A 20352-nucleotide genomic window follows, 5' to 3' on the forward strand; every position below is an offset into this window, starting at 1 on the left:
ATACCTCAGTCCCCCTCTCGGCCTCTCGTTAAGGCAAGCCATTGTTACCTGTTTTGTATGCATTTATCTGTACTTCTTCTCAGGCTCACATATTTATATTCAAATTCATGGCTTCTCATGGACACACATACCACCTGTGTGTGTGTGTGTGTCTGTGTATGTAAGACTGGACACACACAACACCAAGAAAACTAGCAGAGGAGGGAGAGGATTTATTTTAGCCAACGGGAAATCTGTTGCATGGTCATTGGCTCCATGTTGCAGAGGTGAGGCAGAGCACCGTGGTGGAAGGTGTGTGAGCAAACAGATGCTCACTTCATGGCGGCCAGAAAGCAGAGGAGGAACTAACAGGAAAGAGTCAGAGCCAAGATGTACCCTCCAGTGCCCTACTCCTAATGACTTCATCCATTAAAGCCAACTTTTTATACTCCACTTCTCCATAGTCTGTTCAAATTCTGAATCCACCAGTGGACTAAATTACTGATTGAGTCAGAAAGCTCCTGACCTAATCACCTCTGGACCAGTGCCGACACCTGGAAGTCCGGTTCACTAATCTCCTGGGCATCTCTCAGGCCAGTCAGTCAAGTCAAAATGAACCATCACAGTCTATGTCATGGCAACAGTAACATACACAAAGCTGATTCTCTTCTGCCTTCCTAGTAATCGGAATGCTCAGTTGTTTTCCATGGTATCATGGCAATGCAGAGTACGGGTGTAACCATCATTGTTCAAACTTTGCACTGTTGATCGATGCTCGCTTTGCAGCTAGCTGTTGCTACAAAGAATGAGGTTTGGCAGACACCTGTATGTATGGGCCTTTTGCTTCTGAGGCAGGTTCTTAGGAATGGGAACATTTACATATACGTACATATATTTTAATGTGAACAAGTACAATAAACCTCCAAAAATATTTAAACAAATACATTACATCCTTATCAACACTTGGTGTCATGGTTTTTTGTTTTGATAGATAGTTGAACCGGTATTTTCCCTTATTATTTAATAGCAGGAGGCACTAACCAAGTCAGTGCCACTCGGACAGTCTCTCTTCTAAAATGTCACTGGCGTCAGTGGATATAGAACATACGGAGGAAGAATGTCCCAGTCGATTAAGAGGGGTTTTTGGCAGTCCAGGTAAAAGATAGAGATGGCAGTGAGCCCTGGAAGGCTGTGAGGACAATGCAGCGTGAAGTCAGTGACCGCCGCCAGACGTCAGATAGGGCAAAGCAGTCCTAGATGACTCCGGTGTTCTTGAGAAAGTGACAGCTGTGGTTATTGGCAGCATTTCATGAAGTAGAAATCATCTGAAGGAGTAAGTTGGAATGAGAGGAGAGTCTAGTTTGAGTTTGCCTTCTAGACATCCTAGTAAGATGTCTTTAGGCAGCTGAAGTTGAGAGTACTTAACTAAAAGTAAAATAGAATTGGAGTGTCAATTATAACTGAAGCTTTGCACATGCATGGGGTCATCTAAGATAGGGGTCCTCAACTCCCACCGTGGGGTGGGTGGACGGGCACGTAGGAGAGATTACGATTCATAACAGTAGCAAAATTAGAGTTATGACGTAGCAAGGAAATACTGTTACAGTTGAGGTCACTACAGCATGAGGAACTGTATTAAAGGGTTGCAGCATCAGGAAGGTTGGGAAGCACTGCTCTATGGACAAAAGAAAGCTGAGCCTTTAGGGAGTGTAGATAGTAGCTGGGAACAACTGTAAGTAAGGCTCTGGACGTCACACATGGGGCTAGAAAAGAGAGGGCTCCCACACAGGAGCGTCCAGCTGAGCTGGACCCTGCCTGAGACCAAGTAGCATGGGCAGAAAAGCATGCTGTGTGCTCATGTTCCAGAGATGCTTCGGTGTCTTACCAGCTCAGCCCGACTGCTGACAGTGAGGCCAGTCTCACAGCTATGCACAGGAGAGCACGGAAGGACTCCAGAGTAAAGTTGACTTTCTGTTAAACACTTGATTCTTTATTAAATGTACATTTCAATCCCTGAATGGAGCTTTTAGGACAGACTCCAATTTATTAAGCCCTTTCCACAATTGTTGAATGGCCTTCAGTATTTAAAGCCTAAACACACCCCTGTGTCTTACCAGCAAGGGGAGTCTGGACAGATCATTTCTGTTTCTCTTCAGTTCAGTAGGAGTAATAGTTCCCAACATGAAATTATTGTAAGTAATAAATTAAATGTTTAGCTGGGTAGTAGTGGCCTTTGATCCCAGAGCCTGGGAGGCAGAGACAGGTGGATCTCTGAACCTGGTCTAAAGAGTAAGTTCCAGGACAACTAAGGCTACACAGGGAAACAGATTACATAAACCGTAGCTCTGTCTCTGTATTTCGTGGACTGTGCTGCTATTTCCTTTGTACAGTTTTAGATGTTTGTATTTGCTGAATGTGTATGGGGGTTGGTCTGCTTGTGTATATGTACACAGTGCCAGAGGTACACAGTTCCATGGACCTGGAGTTACACTGGGAACCAACTGACTCTTCGGAGAGAGCAAGTGCTCTTCAGCAGTAAGCCGTCGCTCCAGCCCCTGTAAGATAGTTTTCATCTAAATTCTTTTGAAACAGGTTCTTAATGGTAATATATATACTCTATCATTCACTTAGAGTTTTCTGTCTTACAGAGTTGAAGAACCTATGAGTTATGGGAACATCATGTATGACAGAAGGGTGATCCGAGGCAACACCTATGCACTGCCCACAGGACAGGTGGTAAGCACACCGAGTGGCTGGCCTACTTTAATCTTGTTGTTGTAACAAACACTGTGACCAAAAGCAGCTAGAAAGGGAAAAGGTTTATTTAGCTTACACTTTTGGGTCACAACCCATTATTGAGAGAAATCAGGGCAGGAGCTGAAGCAGAAGTTGGAGCAGAAACCGTGGAGAAATGTTTCCACCTGGCTCACTCAGCCAACTTTCTTACTCACACTAGGGATGGTGCCTTCCACAGGGGGCTGAGCCCTTCACTCAGTCATTAGTCAAAACAGCCTTAGGCAGACAAGGCCACCACCAAGTCCAAGCTGCGTGGTCCCTCAGTCAGACTCTTCTCTTCCCGGTGACTCTGGGTTGGTGTCAAGTTGACAGTGAAAACTAACCAGGACAGTGGCCTAATACAGCTTTCATTTCATCTGTGCTGAAGATCAGTTGTACGTTTGTGTCAGATTTTAATCTGTCACCTAAAACATTTTTAAAATGAAATAAAAATAAATTACTTGAAGAGTGCATTTTTAAAAGACATAGAAGCTAGAGGTGTAGATCATGATAAAGCAGTTGCCTAACATGTGCAAGGCCTTCAATTGAGTCCCCAACACTGCCCCCCAAGTATGTCTATATGTATGTGAATATGTATGTATGTGCATACGTGTGTATTGTGTATGATGTACATATATAATGTATGTATGTATGTGCATATGTATGCATTGCATAGGCATGTGTGTATGTGCATATGTGTGTATTATGTATGTATGCATGTGCATGTGTTTGTGGATCCAGTGGTACTTGCAGGAATTACTGTTTGATGGGCCCAGAGCTTCGGTTACAGACAAGTGAACAGTATGAGGGGAAGTGGTGCTGGTCACAGTGGTGTGGGCATGTTCTGCCATGGAGCTGTATACATAGGATAGTAGATGTGGCATCAGTTCATTGAGTCTGCCATGCCTGCCGCTCTCTCTACAGTGTACTAAACAACCCTGCTTTCTGTACTCTGCTCTAAGGGTAAACCCTTTTACCAGTCATTAGATTTCCCAGCATGAAAAAAGAAAAGTAGTAACTTTTACATTATTTTACACAATTATAAATAATTACTAAAATAAACCCCATTTTGTTTTTATTCAACAGATTCTAGTGGACCCTCTAAAAGATTCTAAACTTTGACTTTGGGTTTTTATTCTAAATTGTTGCAGATCAATTTAAGCAATTTACAGTTACCACTAGTATGAGGCCACACTGGCTGGCATTGACACATTTAGTTTTGTTTAGATTGTCTTATCCTCTACTACTGATATTGTTTGATCTAAAAGTCTTACTTATGTGTCTTTTCTTTATACACTCAAAAACACAACACAGGACTGTGTATTGTTTTTTATTGTTTTCTTGTTGTTGTTGTTGTTATTGTTGTTTTGGGGGGGTGAGATTGTTGAGGGATGGAGGGGTTGTATGTTTGTTTGGTTTGGTTTTTTGACACAGGGTTTCTTTGTGTAGCCCTGACTGTCCTGGAACTCACTCTGTAGACCAGGCTGTCCTGGAACTCAGAAATCTGCCTGCCTGTGACTTCCAAGTGCTGGAATTTAAGATGTGTATCACCACTGCTAGGCTAGGACTGTGCACTTTTAAAAATTATTATTTATTTAATGTATATGAGTACACTGTGGCTGTCTTCAGACAAACAAGAAGAGGGCATCAGATCCCATTACAGGTGATTGTAAGCCACCATGTGACCATGTGATTGCTGGGAATTGAACTCAGGACCTCTGGAAGAGCGGTCAGTGCTCTTAACCACTGAGCCATCTCTCCAGCCCTAACTGCATTTTTTTAAAAAACAAGCTTCTCTAGACAGCTTTGGTACAGCCCGCTCAGGAAGATCCCACATATGGGATGGAGACATATTGTGTCACTGTAGCAGTGTAGTGAGCACAATATACCCAGAACAAATGTAAAAAGTGAATAACCCTTCTAAACATACCTTTATTCAAATAATTGGCATCTTACTACAAAAATCTGCCCTAGAACTTCCTGGCCCTCCTTCTTAGGACTGAAAATACCCTAAGACATGTTCTCAGAAACCCTGCCAGACTCCAGGCTGCCAGGGCTGAGACTCAGTGGAGAAGCAGCAGGCACATGTCTTTCCTTCCATATTACCTTTCTGCCTCTCCTGCACCAGGCTCAGGATGCCGGAGAAGCCCATACCACCCACAGACACACCCCTAAGAGAGACCCATACTTCAGCCAGACACTAAAAGACAAGCTGCCCTGCCCCTCCCCACAGTGTCAGTGAGGCTGGGCTATGTAGGCAGCATTCCCACCCCACAAACAGCAAGACAGTGCAAACTGGACATAGCAAAGAGTGCAACTCCATCCCCTGCTCCTCCTGCTGAGGCACTGTCCACAAAAGGAGAGCAGGGAGCTGGGTTCCACCCTCACTCAGCCAGTGAGGCAAGTCGTAGGAGATGACACATGGTGATGCCCTACTTCTGAGCGCTGGTAACAAGACCAGCAGGGAGCTAGGTTGTTAATCTGTCAAAGAGAAACAACATAGTAGCAGTCAGTGCTGCTGCCCTCCTGCCCCTGCCACATCCAGACACTAGCACCAGCACAACCACTCCAGCACCCAGTACCACTAAGGTGGCAGGAGAGAATCCTGGGGAGTGAGGCTCCCAGCTCCCTCATACACATGCCCACTGCAGTGAGAACCACACACGCCCACTGCAGTAAGAACCACATAGCCCACTGCTGTAAGAACCACACACACCCACTGCAGTGAGAACCACACACACCCACTGCAGTGAGAACCACACACACACCCACTGCTGTAAGAACCACACACACCCACTGCAGTGAGAACCACACACACCCACTGCAGTGAGAACCACACACACCCACTGCAGTGAGAACCACACACACCCACTGCAGTGAGAACCACACACACCCACTGCAGTGAGAACCACACACACCCACTGCAGTGAGAACCACATAGCCCACTGCAGTGAGAACCACATAGCCCACTGCTGTAAGAACCACACACACCCACTGCAGTGAGAACCACACACACCCACTGCTGTGAGAACCACACACACCCACTGCAGTGAGAACCACACACACCCACTGCTGTAAGAACCACACACACCCACTGCTGTGAGAACCACACACACCCACTGCAGTGAGAACCACACACACCCACTGCAGTGAGAACCACACACACCCACTGCAGTAAGAACCACATAGCCCACTGCAGTAAGAACCACACACACCCACTGCAGTGAGAACCACACACACCCACTGCAGTGAGAACCACACACACCCACTGCTGTAAGAACCACACACACCCACTGCAGTGAGAACCACACACGCCCACTGCAGTGAGAACCACACACACCCACTGCAGTGAGAACCACACACACCCACTGCAGTGAGAACCACACACACCCACTGCTGTGAGAACCACACACACCCACTGCTGTGAGAACCACACACACCCACTGCTGTAAGAACCACACACACCCACTGCAGTGAGAACCACACACACCCACTGCAGTGAGAACCACACACACCCACTGCTGTGAGAACCACACACACCCACTGCAGTGAGAACCACACACACCCACTGCAGTGAGAACCACACACACCCACTGCAGTGAGAACCACACACACCCACTGCAGTAAGAACCACATAGCCCACTGCAGTAAGAACCACACACACCCACTGCAGTGAGAACCACACACACCCACTGCAGTGAGAACCACACACACCCACTGCTGTAAGAACCACACACACCCACTGCAGTGAGAACCACACACACCCACTGCAGTGAGAACCACACACACCCACTGCAGTGAGAACCACACACACCCACTGCAGTGAGAACCACATAGCCCACTGCTGTGAGAACCACGCACACCCACTGCAGTGAGAACCACACACACCCACTGCAGTGAGAACCACACACACCCACTGCTGTAAGAACCACACACACCCACTGCAGTGAGAACCACACACACCCACTGCAGTGAGAACCACACACACCCACTGCAGTGAGAACCACACACACCCACTGCAGTGAGAACCACACACACCCACTGCAGTGAGAACCACACACACCCACTACAGTGAGAACCACACACACACCCACTGCAGTGAGAACCACACACACCCACTGCAGTGAGAACCACACACACCCACTGCAGTGAGAACCACACACACCCACTGCAGTAAGAACCACACACACCCACTGTAGTGAGAACCACACACACCCACTGCTGTGAGAACCACACACACCCACTGCTGTGAGAACCACACACACCCACTGCAGTAAGAATGCCTTCCTACTGAAAAGATTGAGTAGGGGGAAAAGTCTTACCACATAAAGCTCCAGAGCTCTGGCAATAAAGAGAGATTCATAAAAACCACAATCGTCTCTTATGTGATAAGCAGTCAAGGTGGCGTACGGGATGCCTCAGGTATGGGAACTGTGAGACTTCTAAAGCAGTCATGAATATTTTATCTAGAAGTGAAAATTAATGAATAATTTATGCCAATGAATAAGCAAATTAACAGAGAAATAGGGAATATAAAAATGAACCAAATGGAAACTATAGAACTAAAAACTAAAATAACGAGAATAAGAAACACAGTCAGAGCCAGGCATGGTGGCACACGCCTTTAATCCCAGCACTCGGGAGGCAGAGGCAGGCGGATTTCTGAGTTCGAGGCCAGCCTGGTCTACAGAGTGAGTTCCAGAACAGCCAGGGTTATACAGAGAAACCCTGTCTTGAAAAACCAAAAACCAAACCAAAACAAAGAAACACAGTCAGCAGTGCATCAGAGGCAATGCTCACAGGAACTGGTGGACTCAGAAGAAAATAAACCATATGAAACAGAAAATATGAGAATAAAGAATGCTTGAAAATCCCACAAACTTAGCAACCAACATAAGATTGAAGAGATTCAGGACACTGTAAGTAAACCCCACAGAGAAGTCAAACATGCCAAGCCACGTCGGAATCTAACTTTCAGAACCTAAAAGGTCTTGAAAGGAGCTGGAGAGAAACATGTTAACTGAAAATGTCATGGTGCAATGCTAGCAGGTCTCCTATGGGAAACTTTAATTGATCAACGTCAAGCCATTTACCTGAGCTCAAGGCTTTTGTTCCAGGAGGCCATGCAATGATTGAGAGGAGATCACAGGATATTCAGAGGAAACATTTGAATCTCCCGTGTAAAGGAAGTAGCAAGAAGGCAGGGTGCCTGGCCGGCTAGGTGGAGCTGTACCTTTTTTTAACTAGTGGTCACTGGATGGAGCCATTCAGATGTAAGATAGAGTGAGAACAGCTCAAAGCACCTGAGTCTTGAGCGGGCTAATGGGCAGGAGGCCCTGGATTTGATCCCCAGCTCTGAAAAACAAAAAGAGATGCCTATTCTAAATGAAATTATAACACTTATGATACCCAGAGAAGTGCAAAAATTATAGAGAAATTTAAAACAGTGAACAAATGGGAAACAAAAATGGCAGTCTACACCCTATCATCTTATACAGTTTTATCAATGACTTTGTTAAACATAAATGGTCTAAATAAAGCAGTTAGAAGTTGGCAGAGATTATAAACATGATCCAGCTACACTCTGTGTGTAAGAACAATCTCTTTAGTTATAATTATGTCAAAAGTAAAAGGAAGGAAGAAAATATAATATGCAAACATTAATTCTTATATAAAGATTTATTTTTTAAATTGTGTGTAAGTACTTGTGTGTAGGTGCCATTGAAGGCCAGAAGCATCAGGTCTAGAGTTGGAGCATGATTGTGAGCCACCTGAGATAGTGGCACAATTTAATTACAAGTAAAATGCACAATGTCTTAGCTCCATCTTCCTTGAAGATTCCTGCGCCATGAAAGCAAAGTGGCGGAAGAAGAGAATGCGGAGGCTGAAGCGCAAGAGAAGAAAGATGAGGCAGAGGTCCAAGTAAGCCAGCCCATGCACCCATGAAGCAAGCCAGCAGGAGCAGAAGTGAGAGATGCTGAGGGCCGACCTGCAACGTCACCTCGCCGCGATCACCTGGGGAAATGACCCCCTTTCTTACAACCAAAACAGTCCCGCTGGCCCTCTGCCCTGGATGCCTGGCACTCTGGACTAGCTTTGTTCTCTTGTGGCCAAGTGTAGCTCATATACAATAAACCCTCTTGCAGTCAGCTGAAGAAAAAAAAATACACAATGTAATTGGACAGTTTTACTCAAGATATCAAAAATACAATGCAGAGAAATAATATTAAAAGCTATAAGAGGGAAACAATTCACCCACAAAGACAGACATGTCAGAAAAACATCAGATCTTGTAGTACCAAGAAAGTGTTCACGAATCCAGAAAGACCAGTCAGGAGCCAATCTAATGCACTCACACCAGGGTCTTTATTCGATCTAGCTTGGGTTTAATGAATGTTTTTCTCTTAAAAAAAAAAAAAAAGCCCTGAACAATTCATCGAGACAAGGTTTGATAGAAAGTGGCAAGCACCTAATTGGGGTGCTAATCTGGTCTTTAGCAAATTGGTTAGTGCTAGCAGCCAAACCATAAATTTAACTTCTGCTTTCCTCCTGATTGGTGGTTGTTAGGCAAGGGGCAGGCTTATAACCTGGAGGTGCAGATTTGTTGGGAATTAATCTAGAAAATGGTGCTAAATTCTGGATTTGTTGGGGAAGAATATCCTGGAGATGCAGGTCTTGTTGGGGGTAGCCTACAAACTGGAGCTAGGCTCAGGTTTTGTTGGGGGATAACTTGGAAACTGATGCTAGGTACCGCACTGTTAGTTTACTTGAGTTTAAACTTAGGTCAGATCGCTTCTCAGCCTTTTGGCTAAGATCAAGTGTAAACTTAGGTCAGGTTTTCTAAGATGGAGTCTGAACTCAAAACATTTGGTCTCTTATTCCCCCCTTTCTCTGGTAACTAGAAGGCCCAATAATGGGACTTCCAGAGCTCACAGGCTTTGTTATGGAGGGACTGGAGGTGACTTTTCATGACCGTAAGTTGCATGAACTGGGCTAATTTGTTTAGAGTGCAGGGCTTGGGTTCTGCAGTACATGCAATGAGGAAGCTTATCATCAGGATCGCTGTAACCTGCACTTGAGAGGGTTGGAAGGGTGCCTGATAGCCTTCCATTTCTTCTTTCTCCAGTGGTCTAGCTCATCCTCAACTGCAGATGGATCTGCAATTCAAGCGTGAATATAATGAATCTATGCTACAATTCCATCAACCTTCAGGGCAATAGGTACTGTCAGAAGGACTTTTCTGGGAAGCTCTAGTGACCACTGTTGGTCTCTTGACTAGGACCTAATCTCCAGGCTGGAATCAGTGGGTCTCTGGAAGTGGACCTGTTTCACAGATAGAGAGCACAGAGCTTAGGCCAAATATGCTTGTGCATCCATTGGACACCTTCAAGATCATCCAGTAATTGGCAATCATCTGCTTCTGCAATAACCTCTGCAGGAGGTGGGAGACAATGAAGGGAGGTGAAGCAAACATAATTTTAAAGGGATGAGTCGCATCTGGTATGGGGAGTTTTGTAGTCTTGTAAAGGGCAAAGGGGAGAAGAGTCACCTAGTCACCATCAGTCTTCAAGGTCAATTTAGTTAAAGTCTCTTTTAGGGGCTGGAGAGATGGCTCAGTGATTAAGAGAACTGACTGCTCTTCTAGAGGTTCTGAGTTCGTTTCCCAGCAACCACCTGGTGGCTCACAACTATCTGTAATGGCATATGATACCCTCTTCTGGCATGCCTGATGACAGCGACAGTGTACTCATTTAAATAAACAAACAAATGTTTCTTTTAGGGTTCTATTCATCCTTTTGACATGTCCTGAACTCTGGGGTCTGTAAGCACAATAAAGTTTCCAGTCAATTCCCCAGAATATTAGCTAATCCCTGACTTACCTGGGACACAAATGTAGGTCCATTGTCTGACCTCATAAGCCTAGGAAAACCATATCTTAGAAGAATGTCTTCTATTGGTTTCTTTGCTACAGTCTCCACAGTCTCATGCTTAGTTGGGAAAGCTTCAGTCTATCCTGAAAAGGTGTCTATGAACACCAACAAATATTTGTACCCTAATTTTCCTGGGTTTACCTCCATGAAGTCCATTTCCCAGTAGACTCCTGGCTTGGTGCCCCAGTATCAAGTACTGGGGTTCTTCTCATTGGCGCCTGCATTGTTCAATTGACAGACCTTACTGTTCTTAACAATTTCCGCTTTTTTCGAATTGGCATCTCTAATTCTGATGTGGGACTGGCAGACTAAATCCTGCATTCTTCAGACCCATGTGTGAAGATCTTTTTCAGTATGTGTAGACTTCTTTTGTCTGGTACAGTTAGTTTGCTGCAAGCTGTCCTCCACCATCCCTATGACACTGAGACTTGGACAGGTTTCTGGCCCAGTATAATTAGGCTGATTAAGGAGTGTGGAATCTCCTGGGTCTAGGGCAATCAAAGGCCTTATGGGCCCAGTTTCTAGGGCCACTCACCAGGCTGTTTTATCTGCCTTGTTGTTGCCCTCTGAGATGGAGTCTCTTTCCTTTTGATGCCCTGGACAGTGAATGATGGCCAGCTTTTTAGGTCCCCATAGAACCCTGTAGGGAGAGGATTTCCTCTTTATTCTTAATAGTCTTTCTTTCTGCCACTAAAAGGCCTCTCCTATAAATAATCCCATGGATATGAGTGGTAACGAAGGCACACTGGCTATCCATGTAAATGTTAAGTCATTTATCTTTTCCCAACTCTAATGCCTTGATTTCAGCTTCCCATGCTAATGTTCTAGCCAGGAGTGGCTCTGCCCATTGATCTCTGCCCAGTGTTTGAGACTACCACCTCCCCAGCATACCTCTGTCTGTCCTGAATGAAGCTACTACCATCAGTGAACCATGTTGTCTCTGCATCCATCAAAGGGTATCTTGAAGATCTTGTCTAGTACCCTGGATATGGACCAGGATTCTGAGAAGTCATGCAGTAGCTCTTCAAGATCTGGATCAGGCATCAGGGTAGCTGAGTACAGGGTCATTGGGACCTGAAAGATTATTCTAGGAGGGTTTAAGAGGAGAGACTGGTGATGAGTCATTCTGGTATTGGTGAGCTATCTATCGGGGTGGGAGGCTGTTTAAGTACCCCTTCAATAGCATGAGGTATGGTGATGGTTAGTCTTTGGCCCAATGACAGTTTGTCAGCATCCTTGACCAAGAGGGCCATTGCAGCTATAATGTGTAAGCAAGGGGACCAGTCTCTGGCCACTGGGTCTAATTTCTTTGAGAGGTAGGCCACTGGTTGGTCAGCACCAGAGCTCAAGAGTCTGCATCAGTACCCCTTTTGGCTACCCAGATCTCTTGTCCATGAGGAGGTGAAAGGGCTTAGTTAATATCTGGTAACCCCAAGGCAGGTGCAGAAATTAAGACTTTCTTTAAGGCATTGAAGGTTTTTTTGATGTTCCTCTGTGTGTGTGGTGGTGGGGGGATGCGGATTCCCTAATTGGTTCTATTAAAAAGAAAAAAAAAAGATGTATTTATCTTATGTATGTGGGTATACTGTTGCTGTCTTCAGACACACCAAAAGAGGGTATCAGATTCCATTACAGATGGTTGTGAGCCAACATGTGGTTGCTGGAAATTGAACTCAGGACCTCTGGAAGAACAGTCATGGCTCTTAACCACTGAACCATCTCTCCAGCCCCCTAATTGGTTCTTGATTGTGTCAATAAAGAAGGCTAGTTGGCATTGCTGGGCGAAGGGTAAAGGTGGGACTTCCAGATCCCAGGAGGAAGAGAGGAGACATAGAGAAAGAGGATGTAAGGTAGTTAGAACCGGTGGTTTCTGCTACCAGCAGATGGCTAATATAGGCTAGCTGATAAGGCTAGGGCAGGAGATTCTGCACCCAGCAATTGTGTTATCTGGCAAGTTCTAAGATAATAAAGCTGTCAATACATTGGTACTCAGGAGGAAAAGCACTCAGGAGGGTATATGGATTAGAGACTGTTGAGTGGATATCCATAACTTATTTACCTCTCTTAAATCTTGTAACGGTTTATAGTCATTAGTTCCAAGCTTCTTGACTAGTTGGAGGAGGGGTGTTCCAGGCCAATTAACATAGTCTCAGGATCCCCACATTTAATAGCCTACTGATATGGGGGCACCACCTTCCTTAGCAATCAGGGGCATGGAGTACTGTCGGACCCATACAGGCTCAGCTCCTGGCTTGAGCTAAGTCCAAATTGGGGTCCGATAATTAGCCATCCCAACTCCTCCTGTCTCTCCCAAGCACTGAGAAAGCAATCTAGCCAAGTAGTAATCTCATCCTCTGAGGTGGGGAGGGCTCAAACAACTGGTATTACTCTGCTAGAGAGGCGGTAAGGACATGAATGAGCTTCCCTTCTGAATCTAATAGTTTGGCTCCTTCTGAGGAAAAATGTAGTTGTGCCCTCCCTCATTTTTGTCAACAGATCTCTCCCCCAATAGAGGGTGGGGGCATTCAGATACAACAAGGAATGAGGTTACCTTTCCCACTCCCAAACCCACTGTTCTTCTGGTAGTCCATGAGTACTGTTGAATTCCTATTGCCCCTCAGACCCAGGGTTTCTTTGAAGAACCTTTACCCTCAGGCTTCAGCAAGACAGAATGTTGGGTTCTGCTGTCAACAAGGAAATTGGTAGGTTTCCCCTCTACTTTTAGAGTTACCCTGGGCTCAGGGAGGGGATCCGAATGTCATTGCCCCATTCTTCATCTCCTAAGGACGGGATTTGGATAGACTTCTTGGGGCATTCCCTGGCCCAGTGGCCCTTCTCTTTACAGTAGGTACATTGGTTGTTAAGAGGAGGCATTCTCATTCCTTAGGGCCCCCCTTACCTCCTCCTTCAGAAGCTATCTGTTTTAGGTATCTCCTATGGTCTTGTGGTTTGGCCATGGCTGCCAACAGGATCTTTGCCAGGTCACGAGTTTGTTGCCTCTGTCCTCTCATTTGCTTCTCCTCTGCAGTCTCTTTTCTACTAAACACTCTCTCTGCCACTGTCACTAAGTCCCTCGGACTCTTTTCTACTAACCTCTCAACCCTCTGGAACTTTCTCTTGATATCTGGTGCTACCTGATTAATAAAAGCTAGAGCTACTGCTGCGTTTGCTTCTAGTGATTCAAAGTCCATGGGAGTGTATTGTTGAGAGCTTCTATGACCCTCTCTAAGAAAGCTAAAGGGTTCTCACTTTTCTCCCTGCCTAATGTCATACACTTTGGCCAAATTTGGGGTCCATCTTGTGGCCACCTTGAAACCTACCAGCAGAGCCTGACTGTAAACTAAGCCTCCTCTTACCTTCAACAGTGTTAAAATCCCAGGCTGTTCAAGTTAGGGGAAAGCAAACATCAGTAGTTGCTTAGTTATTGGTGGACTTCCCCTCTGGAGTCAGGAATCAGCTTCCTGGCCTCTGCCTGAGCCCATGGTCACCCCAGATTGAGGCTCAGTATGTCTCCTGACCCCACGTGGCCACAGCCCCCTGACATGTCTGTCTTAACTCATGGCCACAGATATAGATTTGGAACCTTTTTCTCTGTAATTTGAACAGAATTACAAATGTGGTATGACTCAGAATTTACAAAGAATGGCACAGACCACAGTGCCCCACAGACAGTCAGTACACAAGCCTCCAACATTCGGGCCAAACTGCTTGCACCACACAGAAACTACATGGGGACAGACAGGAAGCAGGGAGTTTATTATAGTGATAGAAACACACATATAGACAGACCTATACTGGATTTGCCCTCATTGAGACCCTCCAGATTGGCAGTCCTGAAAGCTATGGGGAATTTCCCAGCCATTGCACTAAAATGTAATAAAGCCAACTGCAAACCAAAGTCAGTCAGAAGAGATGAAGAAGGCCACTGTACATTAACAAAGAGAATAGTCCACCAAGATACAACAGTTATAAATACAGATGTGTGTCATACATTGTTTTGTAAAACAAATACAAATGGGGGCTGGTGAGATGGCTCAGTGGGTAAGAGCACCCGACTGCTCTTCCGAAGGTCCAGAGTTCAAATCCCAGCAACCACATGGTGGCTCACAACCATCCGTAACGAGATCTGGCGCCCTCTTCTGGAGTGTCTGAAGACAGCTACAGTGTACTTACATATAATAAATAAATAAATCTTAAAAAAAAAAACAACAACAAATACAAATGAACATAATAGGCCTTGTGGGTCTTTAATAAGAGTAGATAGTCTCAGTACCCCATTCTCATCTTTAGATAGGACATTAAAACTAAAAATCAATCAACTTCAGGGTTAAACTGTACCATAGAGCAAATGGACCTAACGTTGACAGAATAATCCACCCAACAAAATGGAATATGCACTCCCTCCAACAACCCCTGGACTTTCTCTGAAGTAGACCACATTCTAGGTCACAAAGAAAAGAGATGCTTTTCAATGGTATGACTAGTTTAGAAAGTGTCCTTAAAGCTATAAGTTACCTCTCTAATCAGTACCCTCTGACCTTTTATTGTGTTTTGAATTATTCCCTTTTTTAATGTTCATACATTCATTAAACATTTTAAAATAATAAAACAATCCACAAGAATCAAAATAATTGGAATTAAAAGGGGGAAAACCCTACTGAAATAAATTCTTGAAGACTGAACAGCACACTCTTGAATACCCCAGGTGTACTGTAGAAATCAGAGAGGCAGTTATGAGAGGGAGTTTATAACTAAATTAGATGAAGAGAAACTGGATATGGTGGCATGTGCCTGTAGTCCTGGCATTTGAGAGGCTAAGACAGAACACCAAGACTTCAAGTCCAGCTTTTGTATAAATAGGGAGTTCCATGCCAATCTCCATTACAAAGTAAAATGCCTGTCTCAAAACTAACAACAGCAACAATCAAAGATAAAAAAAAAGTGACCTAATGATGTGCCTCAAGAATGAGAAGAACAAGAGCAAGCCAAAGCTAAAAGTGATAAGTGACAAGAAACACTAAAGACCAGGTCAGAGGTCAGTGAAGGAGATTCCATCAACACAACGTTCTGCAAGGACGGGCAAGATTGACAGACTCTAACCAAACTAAGCAGAAAAAAAGAGAAAAGCTAACTAATAAAACTTTTAATAAAAGTGGGAATGTACAAAATCCAGACAATCATTGGGGAATACTTTGAAAGTATATGTTTTTGGGGGTTGGAGTTTTTTGGGTTTTTTTGTTTTGTTTTTGGTTTTGTTTTGTTTTGTTTTGTTTTATGTATGAGTACACTGTTACTGTCTTCATGCACACCAGAAGAGAACATCGAATCCCAGTACAGATGGTTGTGAGCCACCATGTGGTTGCTGGAAATTGAATTCAGGATCTCTGGAAGAGCAGTCAGTGCTCTTAACCGCTGAGCCACCTCTCCAGCCCCCTTGGTTTTGCTTTTTTAATGGAAAGTATTGGGTCTGGAGAGAGCTGGCTCATTATTTAAGAGTAGTAGCTGATCTTCCAGAGGGCCTGTTTTTGGTCATGGTATGTGTCCTTTTAAGTGCGTTGCTGAATGAGATTTGCGAGAATTTTATTGGGGACGTTGTGTCTGTGTCACCAGGGGAGTTGGTTTGTTGTTTGCTTCTGTTGTGTCCTCATCTGGCTTTGGCCTTGGGGCCATACTGCCTCTCTATAGCAGATATGATAGTCCTCCATTGTATATTGTAGACAACTTTGAGGAGTATTGAAAGACTCTAAAAGCTATTTGTTTAGTTTGTGTTTCCAGCACTAACATGGCAGCTCACAGCCATATGTAAGTCCAATTCCAGGGGTCTGTTGTCGATTTCTGGCTTCTGAAGACACTGAGCAATTACATGATGCACATGTGTATGCATGCAAAATACCCATATATAAAAATAATAATTAAAGTAAAATAATGGGAAATCTAGAAAAATGGATAAAAACACAAATGACTTACCAAAGTTAAGTCACAAAGAGATGAGTAATTTACACAGACCCATAACAAGTAATGAGATTGAAGCAGTAATAAAGTTTCCCTAAAGAAACTGTAAGGGCTAGATGGAGTCACTGCCAAATTGTCCCTAACCTTGAAGAAAGAGCCGAGCAGTGTTCCTCAAAGTAGTCACAACATACAAAGGAAGACGATCACACCTTCTCTAGAAAACTGGTATTCCTTGATGCCAGAGCTAGGGGAGAGCACAACAAAGAAACAAAACTACAACCAGTACAAACCAGTGTCCCTGATGAACACACATGATATTTATCAATAAAACTCCTTCGAGTCACATTCAACAACACATTAAAAAGGATATGTCCTGTGACCAAGGTGGTTTCACCCCAAGGAAGCAAGGTTGATCCAATAGAGGGAAGTGGGGGGGGGTATGGGGGACTTTTGGGATAGCATTGGAAATGTAATTGAGGAAAATACGTAATTAAAAAAAAAAAGATTGATCCAACAGATGCAAATGGTTGACATAAATGGACACGTGAACAGAAAGCATACCATCAGTGTGTGCAGAGAACACCTTTGGTAAAAGCTCAGCTCAGCGTCCTTCCTAACAAACAGGAGAGCACCCATAACATAATAAACATATACCCAACATGACACTAAATGGAGAAACACTGAAAACATTTCCTCTAAACTCAGGAGCCAGGCAGTGACATCCACCCTTACTCAATATAATACTCAACGTCTTACCTAAAGCAATAAAGCAAGAGAGAGAAACAAAAAAAGCACGGCAGGAAAGGAATAAGTCAAAGTCCCCATACTTCAGTGTCCCTAATGATGCCACCAGAGACCTGATAAACACTTCAGCAACACAACAATAACAGGCTTGCAGAGAAAGAAATCAGGAAAAACTCCCACTAACAATAGCCTCAACGCATAGAAAGATACCCAAGAGAAAGATGTCTACACTTAAGAAAGAAATTAAAGTTAACAGTGCAAAATGGGAAGACATACCATGCTCATGGATTGGTATAATAATGTAAAAATGTTTGTTATCAAAGGTGGTATAAAGATTCCATGTAATTCTCATCAAAATCTCAATCACGTTCTTAGCAGAAATAGAAAAACAATACTAAAACTTCTTTGTAATCACCACAGACTCCAAATACCAATGCAATCCTAAGTAGAAAGAGCAGGGGCCCTTGGGGATGCTGAGGCAAAGGGATCATGAGGTTGTCGCTGGTCTGAGCTATAGAGGGAGCCTTGTTTCAAAGAAGCTATGAGGAGAAAATTGCAAATAAATGGATTTAAATGTGAAATATAAAAGAATTTGTATAATCCTGGGAGGGTGGCTAGCATAGAAACAAAGTTGGACTGATGACAGGCCTTGTAAGGAAACAGAAGGGCAAACTACAAAACTTTACACACTCCAGCAGGTAAACAGCACACTGACAACAGGCTTATATTGAAAATATATAATTCTCAACACTTGAAAGCTAAAAAATAGGCAAACCAACTAGAAAATGTCAAAAGTTATGAGCCAGAGAGAAGATGTAGCATTAGCCATGTGGGAAATACAGTTTTAAGCTGTGGTGATATAGTTACCACACACCTACTACCACACTGACATTTAAAAACTGACAATAAGGGCTTCAAGGACCTATAGAAATAGAAAGATACATTCAAACTTACAATTGCATCTATATGTATCAAATAGAAGTTGAAACTCTGAATATAAGCCTGCATATGAACATTCATAGTAACTTGTAGTGTCATATTCTTAATGTTTTTTTCATGAGTTAAATGATGACAATCCTATGTATACAGCCAGCCAGCTTGTACTCAGCGAAGGCAGAGGTGTGGCGTAGGGAGCTGGAAAGGCGGCTTAGCAGCTAAGACGATTGAGCTTGTTTCCTAACGCCAATGTTGAGTGACTCACAACTATTTGTAACTCCAGCTCCATGGTAATCTAATACCCTCTAATAGCCCCCAGCACCTGCACACATGCACACGCACACGCGCGCACACACACATGCGCGTAAGCAAAAATAAAAGGAGTCTTGAAACAAGTAGGGGCAGGCAGGTGTGTTACTGGGACATGATAAAACATAGATGACTCAGGTAAAGACTTAGAAAAAAGCAAGTCACGGTCAAGGTGTTTCGTGCTGTAGGATTCCTGGTGTATAGCATTAAAAAAAATAAAGTAGTTAATAAGACAGAAGTGTTACCAAGTCAAGGAAATGACAGATATGCTCGTTGTTAGAATCTGATCACTACACATTGTGTCTGTATGTTGAAATGTCACCCTGTAACCTGGAAATACGTACAGTTCCTTTATGTTGATTAAAAATAAAAACATGAGGGCTGGGAGATTCTCAGACAGGAAAGTGTCTATCTCGTAAGCATGAGGGCTTGAGTCTGATCTCTAAAAACTGCTGGGCTGGGGGGAGCACACTTGGTATCCCCGAACTGGGAAGGTGCAGACAGGATGATCCCCAGGGCCCGCTAGACACCGCTCTAGACTAATGAGTCGACTCCAGGCCAGTGAGAAACCCTGTGTCAAAGGTGGTGGTGGCATTTCTGGGGATGACACCCAGAGTGCTCCTCTGGCCTTTGTACATGTGCCGTGGCTCACATTCAGAGACATGAATTTGCACATACACAATATACAGCTACACACAAGAATTAAAATTTCAAATATTGAAACTTTTCATTCAAAACACTATCCTTTCATAATTGTGCTGAGTTAAAACCGGTGGTGTTTCCAGCGCTGGTCAGCTTGTCTTATGTACTTGAAGAGAAGATGCTTTCTTCGGACTCAGGATGCTTTCTCTTTGAACTGAACTGATAAAAAAATCTAAGGGAAATCTATTCCATTGAATTCAGATTTTAAAAAAAACTAATGGCTTTTAATTTCTTTACTACCCACTCAAGTTTTCTATCACACACACACACACACACACACACACACATACACACACACGTTTTACTAGGCACTGGTGGTTTATGAGGAACTGGTGGTAAAAGTACTTGATGGAGGGGAAATGGGGTTATCTAGGACTCTGTACCCATGTGTGCCAGTGGCATTTGCTGTGAGCTTTGCATCACCTGACCACATTCCTGCCAAATGGCCCTCATCACACCCTCGGCATGCCGCAGTCATCAGGAGACATTTGCTGACACAAGCTCTGCTGCTAGCCAGGAGCAGCTTGGTCAGTGGCAGCAGCTCTCTGCTTTTAGAAGTGATGTCTGGTATTTCTAAGCCTTGTCTGTTTCTCTCAGCCTGGACAGCCTGATCCTCTAGAGATTCAGCGACAGCAGCAGGCCAGGAGAAGGGCTCTTGCCAGAAAACGAGCCCAGGAGCAGCTCAAACCACGAACGCCTGAGCCCGTGGAGGGCAGAAAGCATGTGGACGTGCAGACAGGTACAGGACCACACCCCTGGCGTCACAGCTCAGTCGCTGCTTGTGGCAATCCACTGGAGTGTACATTTTATCCCTTATAATATTCATGTTCACCATGTGTTTGTCAATCTCTCCCTGTTATATGGGAGGGAAGTCTGCTTAGTAAACAAATATGTAAATCGTATATCATGATAGTGTCAGAAATACTAGGAGGGATTTGGATTTGATAGAGGAGTGTCCTGACTACAAATTCTCTCAGCCCTTTCCACATATTATATGACTGTCTTAGTGAGGATGACTGTTGCC

The 20352-nt window shown here is 44.1% G+C and overlaps 1 protein-coding gene across 5 annotated transcripts in view; it reads left to right on the forward strand.

Moving 5' to 3' along the window:
• Rsph3 (radial spoke head 3) overlaps positions 1-20352 on the forward strand; it is a 49524-nt gene that overhangs the window by 4015 nt on the left and 25157 nt on the right. For all 5 annotated transcript variants that reach the window (XM_021149937.3, XM_085833344.1, XM_029471404.2 and 2 more), the window contains exons 2-3: positions 2628-2715; positions 19926-20067. In XM_021149937.3, coding sequence (XP_021005596.1) covers positions 2628-2715; positions 19926-20067 — 230 coding nt within the window. The remainder of the gene's footprint in view (positions 1-2627; positions 2716-19925; positions 20068-20352) is intronic.

This window comes from Mus caroli, unplaced genomic scaffold (assembly GCF_978045245.1).
Source record: "Mus caroli unplaced genomic scaffold, Mus_caroli_1 scaffold_18, whole genome shotgun sequence".
NCBI lineage: Eukaryota > Metazoa > Chordata > Mammalia > Rodentia > Muridae > Mus > Mus caroli.